The following is an 18196-nucleotide window of genomic DNA, read 5'->3' on the forward strand; positions in this document are numbered from 1 at the left end:
CGTTGTTGGTTAAGCGGAACCGGAAATACGTTGAGCCAAGTTTTGTGTTAGGGCTGGTTCACACCAGAATTGCACATGTTCCTGGGCGATTCCTGTGTTACTCTGCATTTCAGTTTTGCAGCCCCCCCATTATTTGAATGGGCTGCAAATCACCCCGGAATGCACTACTTTTGGGGTGCTGTTAATGCATTTCCACCTGCAGCAGATCGCAAAGGCAATGCGCTTTGAGCACAGTGCAGGAAACTGCATGGAACGCACATTTCCTGCACAGCGTGCTGGAGCGAACCGGCCCTTACACCAGAACCTTTGCAGCCTGCCAGCTCTCTAATGTAAGCAACCAGCAGGTGTTTGTAAGATGTTAAGCTGGCCATATGCCATGCAATTTTCTTATTCAAATTTCTTTAGATTTACCTTCAACTATGTAGTGCAAGGGCCTGCCTGATTGCATACAAATTGAAAGTCTCGTAATGTATGGTTTTGGTAAATCTAAAGAAAAATTGTACAAGAAAAATGTATGGCCAGCCTCAGGCTCCATGTACACGGGACGCTAAAAAAAGTCCCTTGAAATGCTGGAATTTTTAGGACGTTTAAAACGTCCACTGTGTCGCGTTTGCACCCGCGTTTAGCGGGCGTTTGCATTTAAAACCGTTCCTAGAGGTCAAAAAAATCATTCCCCTTTAAAATGGAAAAACGCGAGCGCTAAATGCGGGTCATCACGTTCGGTTTTTGAATTGCATTTGAAACGCCAGGAAACACACATTCTAATGAAAATAATTGCTTTCTAAAAAACGTCCCTGAACTCAACCGCCTGCAAATGACTGTAAAATGACCCTGTGTACATGGACAGATAAGATAACATGTAGGTGGGTTCAGGGGCTTCTGAAAAAAACGCCCAACTGCTCCGATGCGGCCGTTTACAAGTTGCAGTGTACATGGACCCTTAGACTCTTTGTTGTGATCTTTGTTGTGATCTTTGAATAACATCACATTCAAAGCCACAAAATAGATGAGTGAAGGCTTCTTTAAAGCTAATTTATATGCCTTTAGAGGACATTTAAAAATGCATGTAATGTTTTTTCAATGGTGTGTTTAGCTAAAGTCGAGTTCCCCTGACCCCCAATTACTCACCAGTGCTCCCCCACCACTCTGTCCTACTCCAGGCATGGAGGAGCATGTGGCCTATTATAAATAAGGCCTATGGAGGAGGCTGAAACGCGTCAACTTTTAGGAATTTATTCCTTTTTATGGTTTGATGGATTAAAAAAATATATATTAATTTTTAATGCCAAGACATTCTGGTGCTGGATTTTTAATCTCTTCATGTGACCTATTGCCCTGTGACATCGCTTGGGACTAGCAGCCAGTCTCATGCACTCCCTTGGTCATGTGACAGTGCTGGAGCCTAAAGTGGCAAGAGGGGTTTTTTTGGGGGGGGGGGGGCTGTGCAGAGACATTGAAAAATCATGGGCAAGATGACCGTGTCTCTTTAAATTCCAGCCATAACTTTTTTCTTCTTACATTTTTGTACAGAGTGGTGATAGTTTAGAACGTGGTAGGATTTTATCGCTGTTTGTATCCTATTTCCTAAACTGGAGCCAACTGCAACAGGTAGAAAGATGGCAATAAAAACCAGGCAAAGAGTTTAACTGTTCTTCAGCCTTTCGAAAGCAAAAAAAAGTTGAATAATGAAACTTTTGAATTCTATACATCTGACGTGTAAACTCTCCACATTTCTTTGCAGTTGGTAAGCCGAAAGCCCAGGTGATCACAGCATGCAGGGATGCCATCCGCACCAACAACATTAATGCCTTGTTCAGAATAATGCGTGTAGGAGCTACTCCCTCCTAGCCAAGGCCTTCTGGGTTTATGGTTATCCAGAGAAGACTTGCAGACCAAAGGGCTGTGAGGTGTAGTTTTAAAAGCTTCAATTTGCACTTAACAAGCCTCACAGCACCATCATGGCTTTATCTGGGTGGAACCGTTCCCTGTAGCTATGTTCACTCTCAGTCTAAGAGATGATGGATTGACTTTTACAGCCTGTGCTATAGAAAGGTGTTTAAAACATGGGAACAAGCCTCTAAGTTTGTGATTTCTTAAAACCTTAGTTTTCTATTTATATATGTATCTGTCAAAAACAGGGATCAGAGTATTTCCAGATCTGGTCCTACCAGTGTTGCACAGTAGGCAATTTATTTATTGAATGTTTATAGGTTTTTGTAGTCATGTTTTTTTTTTAAATTAAACTTTAAATACTGCATTATCATGTCTTTGTGGTTGCATTTCCTAGGATGATCACTTGCATGTAAACTGTCTTTCAAGCTACAGGTTAGCCAATGTGAGATTGTCTCACCGTGACCCATCCAAATGCTTCTGTGGCTTTTCTCCATAGAAAAAAGTACATTTTTGACAAATATAAATCTCACATTTCACATTACAATGTTCTTTAGGTCTGCCAACAAGTGTGTAGTGCAAGAGCGTGTCTGATTGTATAGATTAGGTAGGTCCTCTTATTAGCTAATTTTGGTAGATCTAAAGTTGACTGTAATGTGTTTGAATCTAAGTGCCCTTTGACACGGGCTGACTGATCGGGTCCACCAGTCAGTTTTTTGGGCAGACTCAATTGGACCCTTCAGTCTCCTCACCCGCTGACATTCTGCCCTGATCCAATCTGCTAAAAACAGACGAATGGGGATCCGTTCCCCATCCGTCTGGCAGCCAAGTGTAAACGACCACCCATGGAGGAGCATAAACAGAGCAGACACGAACCAGCCATCCATCTGCTCAGCAGACGCCAACAGAGCCTGTCCCGTGTGTAAAGTGGGGTACACACTAGTAGAAAATCTGCCGAAAATTCCCGTCCAAGGTAAAATCATACGATTTTCGGGTAGTGTGTACACAACTTTCAGCAGCCGATGCCGACATTTTCAACAAAAAAAAAAAACGGAGGGACAAAAATTTTTTTTATCGTCCGTCTCCAGACCAGACTACCAATTTTCGTTTAATGTGTATGCAGTACGCGAAAAATCAGATATGAAAGACCGCGCATGATCTGAAGTTGCTGACGACCCGGAAGTCTAGGAACTAATGTCCCAAAAAAAAATAAAAAAATCTGACAAGAAATTTCGTGAACATTTATGCACTGTCAACTAAAAACGGTAATGAATGCTGAGCAAGATAGAGAAAAATCTGAGGATATTTTGTCCGATTTCTGTCAAGTGTGTACGGGCCTTAAGAAGATTGTGCAATCAGCTTGCAATGTGTATGGCCAGCTTTATTTTAACAGCAACAAAATCGCTTGAGGGGCTACTTGAACTATGTATTCCATTTGTATGCAACCAGGTAGAAATGGTCACATTTGTTGGTAAATTTTGTGCTTTTCCTAACTCGTAATTTCATTTTCATACAACCATATCTATAGTTTGCAAATGTACTGGTTCTTCTTATGTGAGATCCCCAGACACATTTCGATTTCTATACAATTTGGTCTATACTTTGGTAGCCTGTAAAATCAGACTAAATATTTAGGACCAGTTTTGTAGGACTTTACCACACTGGTTAGCTAAGACAATGAGAATTCATTATCAAAGTCAAAGTAATGTAACAGCAACAATCTAAACTACCAGTTTAGGCTACAAATTTAGTAATTTATTCACTCTCCTCTACATTGCACTTTGCTTTTTCAAGGGATGCAAAATACTGTAGATGCTTAAATGCCCAGTCTTAGCGTGCAGTCCAAGAGCTGATCAGTTCATGTTCCCATCAAAAGCTTTCCAAAGAAGTCTTAAAGTGAAAGTTCAGCCAAAAATTAACTAAATCTACAGGCAGCCACGTGATTTTTGCTGCCAGTAGATTTAGACTGGGTTCACACGTGTGGTGGGAAGTGAAGCTCCGTTTTCACAGCTAATTGACAAAATAGTTGTTCAGCTTTTGATCAGGTTCAGGTCAGATTTGCATCAGTATCAGGTCAGGATTTTATCCTGTTCACATCTGAATGACATGTGATTCAGAAGCTTTCCCGTAGAAGTCAATGGGCCTGAATTTGCACCTGAGCTGGACCGCACTGCTCAGAAAACGAACAGGACCCTTTTTCAATTCACACAGAATCCGAACACCCGCTGCAGCAGGCATATGTGAACAGGCACAATAGAAAGCAATGTTCTTTCACATGTCATGCGAATTGGATGCGATTCAAAACGCATCTAATTCCCATATGTGTGAACCTAGCATGAGAGTTAGTTTTTGGCTGAATTTCTACTTTAAACTTCACAACAGATTCCAGTCGTTTTTGTGTTTATTAACAAAAAAAAAAAAAAAAAAAGTGTAGCTACTGACTTTCTCTCCTCTCAGAGGCGCAGGCATCACTAGTGTGGGCACCTGGCTGTGACAGCTTTTGGCTTTCGAGTTGTGCTGCACGTCCTGAATGGCCAGGCAATCTTCTGGGATCTGTGACTTGTCCCATAAAATTGCAGGGAGGGAGGGGGAGAGGAGAAACTTCTAGAGGGGATGATAAGGGACTATATCTAGAGTTTGCTAAAGACAACATCATCAGCAGTAATCAGCACGGGTTTACAAATGGGCGTTCTTGTCAAACCAATCTCTTAACATTCTACGAGGAGGTGAGCTGTGAGCTAGATAGGGGCAGACCAGTGGATGTGGTGTACTTGGATTTCGCTAAGACATTTGATACAGTTCCCCACAAGCGCTTAATTTATAAAATAAGGTCTGCAGGTATCGACAGCAGGGTTTGCTCTTGGATACGGAACTGGCTAAAAGGGCGTGTCCAAAGGGTGGTAATAAACAGCGCATACTCAGACTGGTCTGAGGTAGTAAGCGGGGTCCCCCAAGGCTCAGTCCTGGGACCAGCCTTGTTCAATTTATTCATAAACAGCATTGAGGATGGGATCAGTAGTTCGATATCAGTTTTTGCAGATGACACAAAATTGGCCAGGGCAATAACTGCACAGCATGAAGCAGATATCCTACAGAATGACCTGGACAAAATAACGGACTGGGCAACGACATGGCAAATGAGGTTGAACGTGGAGAAGTGTAAGGTTTTGCACTTGGGGACTAAAAACATAAAATCACAATACACGTAGGAGGGGAACCCTTGGGGGAATCAAAAATGGAGAAAGATCTGGGAGTCTTGGTTGATGATAGACTAGACAACAGCATGCAATGTCAAGCGGCAGCTGCAAAGCCAGCAGAATATTAGCATGCATAAAGAAAGGGATGTATTCCAGAGATAAGACTATAATCCTTCCACTTTATAAAACTCTGGTCCGACCGCATCTGGAGTATTCTGTCCAGTTCTGGTCGCCAGTCCTCAGGAGGGATGTGTTGGAGCTGGAGAGAGTCCAGAGAAGGTCAACTAAACTGATTAGGGGATTGGAGGACCTTAATTATGAAGAGCGTCTGCAATCGCTGGATTTATTCTCCCTGGAGAAGAGACGCCTGAGGGGAGACATGATAGCAATTTATAAATATCTCAATGGGGATCTCAGCTTAGAAAAAAAGCTGTTCAGTTGAAAGGATTGCATGAGGACTCGAGGACATACAATGCGATTAGAGGAGAAGCGTTTTAACCTCAGGCAACGGGGGGGGGGGGGGAGTTCTTTACTGTTAGGGCTACAAGATTGTGGAATTCTCTACCACAAGAGGTGGTTTCTGCGGGAAGTATGGTGGCTTTCAAAAGACTCTTAGACGTACATCTCAAGGATCAGAACATTCAGGGGTATGTGAGATGATTACAGCCACACACACCTACACAGGTTGAACTGGATGGACTATTGTCTTTATTCAACCTCACCTACTATGTAACTATGAGAACTTTTGCTTGAGCGCCGAGGCGGCCCGAGCAGAAGTAGGAGCAGGTACCTGACAAAACTAGGTACCTGCTCCCCCCCCCCCCCCCCCCCCAAAAAAATGACATGCCAAATGTGGCATGTCAGGAGTATTTAAAGCGGAAGTTCCACTTTTGGGTGGAACTCTGCTTTAAAGGGTAAATCCACTTTCGTAGGGGGGGAAAAAAAATATACACATAAACATACACAATTGTGACACAAATCATATTGTAATTGGTTATTAAAAATTACCTTTACTTTTCAATCTACAGCTGTTGTAATTTTCTGAAAATGCAATGCAATATGGCTACCTGGAGGTGTTCTGTACACAGAATGTATACCGACCACACCCCCGAAACATCATTTCCTGCTTGTGTGATTGGTTCACCAATTTTCCCAGAAGTCTGCACTAAGATTCATGTCAGATTTCTTGCATCCCCTGCAAAAAAAGGTAATTTTTGGTGAGATACTCCCAATAGGAACACGTCTAAAGGGATGCAGGCCCAGCAGCTTTTCTCATTAGAGCCCTGCAGCTGCCACAGCTGATAATTATGAAACCACTCCCATTTGACCCACTCAGCACAGAGGAACAAACAGTGATTTCTTTAGAATAACAAAAGGTAGGAATCTGCAACAAGTTTGTTAAAATCCCCTGCAATGTACAGGGATCACCCAGAGGGGAATGTTTTTTTTCTCAACAAAAGTGGAGTTACGCTTTAATGTTCTGTATTATGGATCATGTGTTTTTCCTGCATAAGTGTTTTGTGACATTTTTAGGAGATTTTTTTATTATGGGTAATGGCTAAGAGTTACTGCCAGGCATAAACCAGTTACCAGAGGGCCAAGTGTCCTCTCAGGCAACTTTTCATTAACACAAGTGGGAACTTGCCTGTGGCACACAACTAGGGCCTAATGTGAAATTTTGAAGGAATCCTTTACTACGAGAGAAATGAAGGTTGCCATTGTTGGCGTTCTAAAGAGGAGTTTCATAAAAACTTCTTGCTAAAATACTGCGCAGAACCAAAACAAGTGTGCAACCTGTGAAGTCAGGGACTGTTTTGGGTTAGTGACTTGGAAAGTAGTAAAGCCATTAGATCAGAATAACTGCATTTACCATTTACAGGAGAATTCGGTAATGTAATCCACAAAGGTTTCTTTTAGAAATCATGCAAACGACACCCCTTCCAAGGAATTTATCAGTCTAAACTGCTGCTAGAAAAGGGTCTCATCCTTCTGAATCTCTTATTTTAGCAGCATGATGCTTTCTAAAAAGGTAATCGGAGCCCAGAAGTTTTGGGTGGATTGTCTCTGTAGAGTAAATTGCATGCACACTATTTTTTTTTTTTTTTTAAACAGTGTTACATATTTACCTCTCTTTGTATCTGCAACTATGGGAATGTAGAGTACCCAATAAACAACTCATCTTTTACTACAATTCATTCCAAGACATTGAAAAAGGTAATCCTATTTTAATGAAAAGTAAGTGTTCCTATATATTACTGCTGGCAACATCAGAACTGCTTTAGGTTTCCTCTTTGTCTGGTATCGGAAAGCTTTTATAGGGTAATTATGAGAATGTTTCAGTGAGAAGTGAACACATAAGCTGGGAGTGTTGGGACCTGTCTCCATCTATGACATTATGTAAACGTTGGAAATTTCAATTCCTTGGCCTGCCTTGTGATTACCAACACAATAGGCTATAAAGCTGGGCCCTGTAGATTAGTACTTTCAAAGCTGTCTACATAATTACATAGACATTACATACAGTGCCTTGCAAAAGTATTCACCCCCCAATCCCCCCCCCCCCCCCGGCATTTTCCATGTTTTGCTGCCTCACAACCTGGAATTAACATGGATTGTTTGAGGATTTGCATCATTTAATTTACAGAACATGCCCACAACTTTGAAGATGTTTTTTTTTTTTTTTTTTTATTGTGTAGCAAACAACAAATAGGACAAAATAACAGAAAAAGTCAATGTGCATAACTATTCACCCCCCTTAAGTCAATACTTTGTAGAGCCACCTTTTGCTGCAATCACAGCTCGAAGTTGCTTTGGATAAGTCTCTATGATTTTGCCACATCTTACCACTGGGATTTTTGCCCATTCCTCCTTGCAAAACTTCTCCAGCTTCTTCAAGTTGGATGGTTTGCGCTTGTGAACAGCAATCTTTAAGTCTGACCACAGATTTTCTATTGGATTGAGGTCTGGGCTTTGACTAGGCCATTCCAACACATTTAGATGTTCCCCTTAAACCACTCAAGTGTTGCTTTAGCAGTGTGTTTGGGGTCATTGTCCTGCTGGAAGGTGAACCTCTGTCCTAGCCTCAAATCATGCACAGAGTGGTATAGGTTTTGCTCAAGAATATCCCTGTATTTAGCACCATCCATCTTTCCCTCAACACTGAACAGTTTCCCAGACCCGCCTGCTGATAAACATCCACACAGCATGATGCTGCCACCACCATGTTTTACTGTGGGGATGGTGTTCTTTGGGTGATGCGATGTGTTGGGTTTGCTCCAGCCATAGCTTTTATTTTTTTTGATGGCAGAAACGTTCAATTTTAGTCTCATCAGACCAGAGCACCTTCCTCCATACATTTTGGGAGTCTCCCACATGCCTTTTTGCAAACTCAAAACGTGCCATTTTGTTTTTTGCTGAAAGTAATGGCTTTCTTCTGGCCGCTCTGCCATAAAGCCCAACTCTATGGAGCATACGGCTTATTGTCGTCCTATGTACAGATACTCCAGTCTCTGCTTTGGAACTCTGCAGCTCCTCTAGGGTTACCTTAAGTCTCTGTGCTGCCTCTCTGATTAATGCCCTCCTTGCTCAGTCCGTAAGTTTTGGTGGGCGGCCGTCTCTTGGCAGGTTTGCTGTTGTGCCATGTTCTTTCCATTTGGTTATGATAGATTTGATGGTGCTCCTCGGGATCATCAAAGATTTGGATATTTTTTTTTTTTTTTTATAACCTAACCCTGACTTGTACTTCTCAACAACATTGTCCCTTACTTGTTTGGAGAGTTCCTTGGTCTTCATGGCAGTGTTGGTTAGTGGTGCCTCTTGCCTAGGTGTTGCAGCCTCTGGGGCCTTTAAAAAAAGGTGTGCTTATGTAATGACAGATTATGTGACACTTAGATTGCACACAGGTGGACATCATTTCACAAATTTTGTGACTTCTGAAGGTAATTGGTTGCACCAGAGCTTTTTATAGGCTTTATAACAAAGCGGGTGAATGCATACGCACATGCCAATTTTCTGTTTTCTATTTCTAAAAAAATAGTTTTATGTATATATTTTTCTCCTTTCACTTCACCGACTAGTGTGTTCTGATCCATCACATATAATTCAGATTAACAAAACATTGAACTTAAGGCTGTAATGTAACAAAATAGGTAAAAAGTCAAGGGGGGTGAATACTTTTGAAAGGCACTGTAAATATAAGAATCTGTACTGGTGAATAACATGAATCTGCCTCCTGTAAACCCTTACATAGCAGCACTCAGACAAGGACTGTCAACCCTTTATCGGTCTGCTGCTGCTCAGTCACAGGCTAGGGGTGGGTTCTGGAGCAGGGTGTACCGTCATCTGCAGGGGGGTCCTGGATTAAACCACATTTAAAGTGAATGCCAGCACCTGAAAAACAGTTGAAAAAAGTGCTCCCTGTAAAGGAAGCCTTTTCATTCTTAGCGGTCATACTACCCATACATGTCCTGCAGAGACATAGCAGCCATTGGATGGAACCACATCACACACTGTAGAACAGGAGAAAGCATCAAAAACACACTGAAATATGTCAAATGCAAAAGATCCTTTGGCTTCTCCTCTGATTGGTGGAGTTGGAGATCATGATTACATCAGCCCTTCTGCTTCAGCCAGCTAGAGGAAGTTTAGTATTCATTCATAGAATACAAAGCTCCCTGTGGATAACTGAGCATCGCTCAGTCCCAATTCTATTTTTTTTTCCAGGAGTGGGATGGGATGTTCTCCCACTGCCTAAATACAGCACTGTATGTAGCTGAGGCTACATACAGTTTATACAGCCACTGCATCTGCTAGTGAAGTAAATAGTTAGTTTGGGCAACCTTGGTCCAAATAAACTAATTTAAACTTCACTAAAAGCTGGAGATCAAGTTTTAAGCTTGGATAAAATCTCCCCTACAGTCATGTCATCCTGATCGGACTCCTCATAAGGAGAGGGATCGTTCTCAGCAATTACCTCCTCCTGTAAAGTAGAGATCAGTTTTAAGCTTGGCTAAAAGCACAAGGGTAAACTTATAGTAGAAGTTCATCTTAAAACTAAAATCTATAAATCTGGCATCCACAGTCTAATGCTGGCCATACACCAGCTGAAAGATCGTTTGAAAATCTGTCATTTGGTCCGATTGTTTGTTTTTCGTCCAGTTAATGGGCACAAATAAAATTTTTAACTTTCAGAGCCGAATAATTAAAGGAACAGTTTTGAAAATCTGCCGGCCGAACGATAAACGCACGATAAATTGAAAGGTTAATGTGTTTCTCGGCCGACCTGTTTGCACTAGGTATATGTGACAAACTGTATTAATTTATGTCCATGAACAACTTATCTTACCTCTTGGCTACACTGTATTTGATTACCCGTGTACCGACCCCAACTACATTTACAGTCTGTGTTTGTTCGCTACCCGCCCTGACCTCGGCTTGTCTCCTGGATTTCCTTTCGTCTGCTGCTTGTACTCTGCACACGCTAGTGGTCTCGGCATCCTCCGATGGGCCTACCTAGGGGCCGTGACCTGGTTCCAGCTTGCTGCAGGTCCATCCCCACCATCAGGGGCTCTGGTGAAGAAGCAGGCTGGGGCTTAGACTCCACGCCCTGGGGAATACGGAGCTGGCGATCTACAAGGGCTCACTATCACAGACTCCTGACACCCATAGAGTTACTATCCAGCGACCGGTGTCGGCTACCTCCTCTGCACCTGCCTTCATGGTGAAGCCGCAGCTGACAGCTCAGCGTTGGACTGACTTCAGAAAAGGCATGTATAGCAATTTTTATTTATTTTTGTTTTTTAAAGAGTGACCCCTGCTGCCTATAGACTCAAAGCCTATAATTCTGCCCTTTAAAGCAATTGTAAAGTTTTTTTTTTTTTGCTATGAAAATAACAAACATGTTATACTTACCTGCTCTGTTGCAGTGGTTTTGCACAGAGCAGCTTGGATCCTCCTCTTCTCAGGTCCCTCTTCTGTGATCCTGGCCCCTCCCTCCTGTTCAGTGCCCCCACAGCAAGCAGCTTGCTATTGGGGCTTCAGGGCCAAGTCACAGCTCTGTGTCCATTCAGACACAGAGCCTGGCCTTGCCCCCTCTCTCCTGATTGGCTAGCTGACTTTGACAACAGCAGCAGCCAATCAGGAGGCAGAATCTTGGAACGGCTGAGACACTCGTGGACAGAGAGGGACCTCAGGGAAGTATTAGGGGGTGCTGGGGAGGCTGCTGCACACAGAAGGCTTTTTATCTTATCTTAATAAACCTTCTGACTTTACAACTGCTTTAAAATTAGACATTTTGCAGAAATTTGATCTTTAGACACAAAAGATTTGGGAGGCAGACAGGCCAGCAAAAAAAGTCAGAGGAAGGCATTGAGTCAAATTGGTAGCAACCCGCTGATGTGGAAAAGACTCAGTGACTGCTGTGAACCCAGGAAGTGCAATGAATCCACTGTACTGTGCCAATGGAGGAGCGCCAGGAGCTTTTGCCCTTTGGAAGGTGAGCAGTCACAGTAAACCAATGTAAGTGAGGTGGTGCAGGTGCCGTAAGCACCAGGAATACCACCACAGAAAGGTCATGCAGGTGCACTAACATCAATACAAGGAAATGGCACCAAAATTTAACATGAAACCAGCACTTCTTCCTCCCAGCTGCAACCACTTGAAGGAAGGTTGCCACACACCCCCAAGGAGGTTTAGGAGATAAAAAAAGACACCCTTGGCATGAATGTTCAGAAAGCTTCTGCAGGCAGCATTATTTGCCTTTCCATGATGGGTCTTGCAGGGGTCTCTAAAGACAGGGCTCTACTACTGGCAGATCACAGCCCTGGATCTGAAAGCACCCCTCTCCTAACTACACACATGTGCCAAAGAGGATCACCCACAGCAGGATCCAGCATATCAAACATTATAGGCCGGACCGGTGTTTTTATTCTGGTGAGGTCTGGGCACAGTTCCCCAAGGCTCTGCCAAGGAGTCATCCGTTCTGGAAGCTGCAGCAGAAGCTGAAATGGGTATGGTGAAGCAGGAATCTTGATAGGTGAATCACGTTAAAGAATCATCATTAGAAAGAGAAAAATCCTCCCTAAAAAGAAGGCAAGTTTCTCTCAATACAAAGAGGAGGTCCAGTGCCTAAATACACTATATAAAAATAAATAGGGCTATTTGAGAGTGGGAGGGGTTATGTAGGGAATGCCACTGCAGCCTTTTTTTCTTGCTAATGTCCAGTCATCAGAAAGTAGCTGAATAAAATCCAGTGGTAGTGACTACAGATTCCATACTATATTAAAGAAGTATTAACAAGCTAAAAAGAGATTAGAATGTTTACTGGTACAGTGAGGGAAAAACATATTTGATCCCCTGCCGATTTTGTACGTTTGCCCACTGACAAAGAAATGATCAGTCTATAATTTTATTTTAACAGTGAGAGGCCGAATACCAACAAAAATATCCAGAAAAACGCATTTCAAAAAATGTATAAATTGATTTGCCTTTTAATGAGTGAAATAAGTATTTGATCCCCCTATCAATCAGCAAGATTTCTGTCTCCCAGGTGTCTTCTTTATAGGTAACAAGCTGAGATTAGGAGCACTCTCTTTTAGGGAGTGCTCCTAATCTCAGCTTGTTACCTTTACAAAAAAATGATTCCAATCTCTCCACCATGGCCAATACAAAGTGCTGTCCAAGGATATCAGGGACAAGATTGCAGACCTACACAAGGCTGGATTGGGTTACAAGACCATCGCCAAGCAGCTTGGTGACAACAGTTGGTGTGATTATTCGCAAATGGAAGCAATGCAAAATAACTGTCAATCTCCCTCGGTCTGGGGCTCCATGCATGATCTCACCTCGTGGAGTTTCAATGATCATGGGAACGGTGGGGAATCAGCTCAGAACTACACGGGAGAATCTTGTCAATGATCTCAAGGCAGCTGGGACCATAGTCACCAAGAAAAATAATTGTACTAAAATCCTGCAGCACCCACAAGGTCCCCCTGCTCAAGAAAGCACATGTACAGGGCGGTCTGAAGTTTGCTAATGAACATCTGGATGATTCAGAGGCGAACTGGGTGAAAGTGTTGGGGTCAGAGGAGACCGAATCGAGTTCTTTGGCATCAACTCAACTCGCCATGTTTGGAGGAGGAATGTTGCCTATGACCCTAAGAACACCATCCCCACCGTCAAACATGGAGTTGGAAACATTATGCTTTGGGGGTGTTTTTCTGCTAAGGGGACAGGAAAATTTCACCGCATCAAAAGGGACGATAGCCAGGGCCATGTACAGTCAAATCTTGGGTGAGAACCTCCTCACAGGGCATTGAAAATGGGTCGTGGATGGGTATTCCCGCATGACAATGACCCAAAACACACAGCCAAGGCAACAAATGGGTGGCTCAGGGAGAAGCACATTAAGGTCCTGGAGTGGCCTAGCCAGTCTCCAGACCTTAATCCCATAGAAAATATGTAGAAGGAGCTAAAAGGTACGAGTTACCAAATGTCAGCCTCGAAACCCTAATGACTTGGAGAGGATCTTCAAAGAGGAGTGGGACAAAATCCCTCCTAAGATGTGTGCAAACCTAGTGGCCAACTACAAGAAACATCTGACCTCTGTAATTGCCAACAAGGGTTTTGCCACCAAGGCATTGATATTGTATTGGAAAAAACCTACTTTCTCTTTACCCTGACTCCATAGACTCTCTACCGTTCCCAGTCTACGCCCTAGGCGCCTTGGTCCAAGTTGGCTCGGTGTGCTTTTCCCTGATGTCTCATCTTCTGATATCCTGGGTACTTTAAATTGAAATAGTCTGTGTTCTTCTGAACATTACAATTAAGTGTTTGGGCATGTGTCTGTGCCCTTGAGGGACTTGAATATCTTATCTTTGACTGCGTGGGACTTTTCCAAGGGGTTGCCGGGGTTGGGGATGCTGGTTTTTCTTTGTTTTGTGTATATTTTCTGGCCCTGCGTGGCTGTCTTGTTTTGTTTGGCTTGTCTTACTTGAACTAAAATTAATAAAAATAACTTAATTAAAAAAAAAAGAAAAAAGTACTAAGTCATGTTTTGTGAAGGAGTCAAATACCTAATTCACTCATTAAAATGCAAATAGATTTATAACTTTTTTGAAATGGGTTTTTTTGTTGTTATTCTGTCTCTCACTGTTAAAATAAACCTACCGTTAAAATTATAGACTGATCATTTCTTTGTCAGTGGGCAAACGTACAAAATCAGCAGGGGATCAAATACTTTTTTCCCCTCACTGTTACTACTTCCTAAGGACAATAATTCAAATCTTTATATATTCCTGGGGTGTGTAGATGGGGTGAGCACCCCCCCTAATTAGTGTCCATACACCTAGGAGGCTATGCTGTGTCCCCAAATGCTTATTCAGTCTGGCAGGAGGGTAAATGCAGTAACATAACAACCAGACATAATTTATGTACATGACAACATTTAGCCAATACTATAGAATTAAATAATTGTATATTTAATATAAATATACGTACAATCATCCAATTATTTTGGCATTTAATAAAGTTGGGAATATTCTCCACGATTTGCACACGGACATAATAGCCATTATGTCACTTTTCACCACACTTCAAAATTGTTGAAACACGCTGAATTCATGTGAGGGTTATTAAAATCACTTTCAGGAGTAATTACGCACACTTTGAAGTTTGTCAAACAATGAGCTGTCATTCATGGTACACAAATGCAAAGTCCCAGAATCCTTTGTGATTTTGAAGGCTGGTATTTCTCTGTATACTCTTGTGGTTGATGTGTTTTACAAATCTCATTGTTTCTTTATCTCGATAAACCAACGCCAGGCAATTGTTCTCTGGATAAACTGTAAGAAGCTGACACATAAATACGCTAGTTAGTATGATTAGTTAGAAGCCATCTTAACCATAGGCCATGTTTACTCTTTCATAGTAACAGAACAACATAAACCTATACATCACTGAATGAAAATTGTCATGATTTGTGACATCTTCTAGGAAAAAAAAAAATATTATAATATATAGGACATCCCCAAAGGGGCCATACATAACATTTAGTGAATGTAATACTATGAATAGCTGTCAGAGACTGAACAAATGCTACAAGCGATGGTCAGAGACTGAAGAAAAATATATCTTTTGTGTGCAGCGGTTTCCAGCAATTTTCACGATAGCCTAGGCTGTCCAGGGACTCTCCCTCCTCAATGGCTGAGACAGCAGTGGGAGCCCATTGGCTCCTACTGCCATCAATCACAGCCAGCGAGCCAATGCAGCGCATTTACAAACACAATTGTTTTGGAAAAAATACACTTTTTTGAATTAATAGGGGAAAAAAAAAAAAACAACAGCAAAATTAGCCCAATGTTTTGGTATAATGTAAAAGATGTTACGACGAGTAAATTGATACCAAACATGTCATGCTTCAAAAGTGCGCATGCTCATGGAATGGCGACGAACTACGGTGCTTAAAAATTTTCATCCTGTGGCAAATTCCCTGCCGGGACCACTTATATTAGATTCCAGATCGCCAGCTGTGAAAAAAAATACCATAACCCCGGTATAGAACGTCAAAGTAAAAACGTAAAATACATGGTGGGCGGTCCAGAAGTAGTTAAGATTGTTTAACCACTTGCCAACTGTATGACTTGCATACGCGGTGCCAAGGCGGGTCACCTGTGCAGGATCACGTATCTAGTACGTGATCCTGCACTTCTGGGTCTGGGGTGCGCTCACTGATGCCAGCTGCCCACTCATGCTGTGATAAGACACAGCGGGAGCTGAACCGCAGGTACGGCGAAATTGATGTGTGCTGGAGCCTAAAGGCCCGTACACACGTACCGATCGTCGGCATACAAACGTCGGTGGACGAAGGATCTGCCGATTGTACGCGTGTTAGTATGGTGCCTCCGACAGATGTCTGCGCACAATCCGCGGACAAAAGTCTTTCGTGCAAACATGAAAATATTTGTATGCCGACACCAGAACGGACGATTGTTCGCCTGTCAGTACACAATTCGGCCGACAGACCGCAGATTTGCAAGACTGGGCATGCTCAGAAAATAGAAAACACAGGGAAAGTTAACCATTACATGACATCACTTCTGCAGTCGGCGGACAAAATTCTTGTGCTGTCCTTGTGCTGTCTTTGCACTTTTCAGCAGACACCGACATCCCGGGGAGAAAAGAGGAACATTTGTAAGCCGACCATCGGTACGTGTGTACGGGGCTTAAGCAGAACGACAGTCTGCCGTCTGCTGGAACCTAAGCAGAAAGACACTATGTACACAAGGCAGATTGCTGTTCTGTCAATACAGAAGGCATGAATCCTGTGTTTGTGCTGGACACCGATCCATGACTTCCACTAGTACAAGCACTTTCCCCACAGTAGTAAAGCACTGGTCAGGCACACATTTAACCCTTTGATCGCCACTGATATTAACCCCTTTTCTTCCAGTGTCATTAGTAAAGTGACAGTGCATATTTTTTTTTAAACACTGATAACTTTATTAGTGTGACGGATTCCCAAAAAAATGTCAGTGTCCCAACTGTTTGCCGCAATATCGCAGTCCCGTTAGAAGCTGATTACCACCATTATTATTAAAAAAATATCCTATAGTTCTTAAGACGCTATAACTTTTTCACAAACCAACAATATACGCTTATTGGGAATTTTTTTACCAAAAATATGTAGCAGAATACATATTGGCCCAAATTGATGAAGAAATTTGATTTTTTTTTCAATTATTTTATTGGATAGGTTTTATAGCAGAAAGTAAAAACTGTAGAGGTGATTAAATACCACCAAAACAAACCTCTATTTGTGGGGGGGGGGGGGGGGGGAAGGACATCAATTTTGTTTGGGCACAGCATCGCACAACTGCACAATGGTCAGATTAACGCAGTGCCGTAGCGCAAAAAATGGCCCGGTCAGGAAGGGGGGTAAATCTTCCAGGGGTCAAGTGGTTAATATCTAAAAAGGTCAATTTCAAATGAGTCAATACCTAAAACGTGTGGTCCTGGTAACCAGCACATAATATATTTTAGCATTTATTAATAAATATCTTGGTGAAAATCATTGTTTTCTCTTTTCTTTTCTCTGCACTGCTGTTCAACTATCAGTAGTAGTAAAATACTCAGTACTTCTGGGTATGGGGAGTATGCTGCTCAACCCCCTTCTACCACATGACAGTTTTGGTGCCTAGTGATTGGTCAAGCTTTGTCATGTGGGAGATGAACATCGGCAAACAAGAGGGTTACTTAACAGGTTCACACTACAGATATAAAATACTGCTTGGGTTTATGAAATAAAAAAGCAGAATCAACAAGGTAACACTTTAAAGCAGGGGGTAGGCATCCTCAGAGATGGAGATCTACCTGAGCAACATGAAAGAGATCTAAGATCACCAGGGTTTGGCTTCTCTTTTTTTTATTAAGAATTTAATTAGAAAGACTTAAAGTGAACAGTGTCAGTCAGTAGAGCAGTAGGCAGCAGATGGGGTGTGAACTGTAGTTTTTTTATTTTTTTGTACTTTTTACAATCTTACCAGTCTAGTTGGGGGCTTTGGTGAAATTTCAGGTGTCTAAACAAACTCCTGATGTCTCACTTGTAAAACAGAAATGTGTCTGAGGACAGTACTCAATCGCCATCTCTGCAGCCTCAGCTGCACAGAATAAATGAACAGGAAGAGCTCTGCAGGAGCTTCTTTTTCATTCACAAACTGAAGCATAGAAAACAGAGTTTATTAGGTTTTCGGTTAAAATGAACACATTGAGTGATCAGTACTGATCAGTCACTATGTTCATTCAGAAATGGAAGGGGACAGCAAAATGATAGTTAAGAGCCCCTTTCCCCAATCTCCATCCTGAAATGATTCCCTGCAGTGGCAGTGAAGGGAGAGGAGTGGAAGCCAGCAGAGCTGGGAGAGGGGTAGGGGAGCACACAGTGGAAGCTGGGCAGCAGAAGGAAGGGAAACCTGGATGGGAGGGGTGTTGGGGACTGCATTTACAGGAACTAATCTCCTGGATTTTTCTCTTTCAGCAGTTGAATGCTGGTAGAAGAGAAAGGAGAAGCCAGCTTTCAGCTGCTGCAGGAGCTAAATACAGGGAATCAGTACCAG

At 42.4% G+C, this 18196-nt stretch overlaps 2 protein-coding genes across 2 annotated transcripts in view; one reads left to right on the forward strand and one right to left on the reverse strand.

The window, feature by feature from the left end:
- BBS2 (Bardet-Biedl syndrome 2) overlaps nucleotides 1-2229 on the forward strand; it is a 70628-nt gene extending 68399 nt beyond the window's left edge. The window contains exon 18 of the mRNA XM_082269904.1: nucleotides 1742-2229. Within this exon, the coding sequence (XP_082126030.1) occupies nucleotides 1742-1848 (107 nt within the window). The 3' untranslated portion in view covers nucleotides 1849-2229. The remainder of the gene's footprint in view (nucleotides 1-1741) is intronic.
- A 12313-nt stretch (nucleotides 2230-14542) lies between these two features.
- OGFOD1 (2-oxoglutarate and iron dependent oxygenase domain containing 1) overlaps nucleotides 14543-18196 on the reverse strand; it is a 34173-nt gene continuing 30519 nt past the window's right edge. Inside the window, exon 13 of the mRNA XM_082269909.1 lies at nucleotides 14543-14936. Coding sequence (XP_082126035.1) covers nucleotides 14775-14936 — 162 coding nt within the window. The 3' untranslated portion in view covers nucleotides 14543-14774. The remainder of the gene's footprint in view (nucleotides 14937-18196) is intronic.

This window comes from Pelophylax lessonae (assembly GCF_965119305.1).
Source record: "Pelophylax lessonae genome assembly, chromosome: 10".
In the NCBI taxonomy this organism is placed as follows: domain Eukaryota; kingdom Metazoa; phylum Chordata; class Amphibia; order Anura; family Ranidae; genus Pelophylax; species Pelophylax lessonae.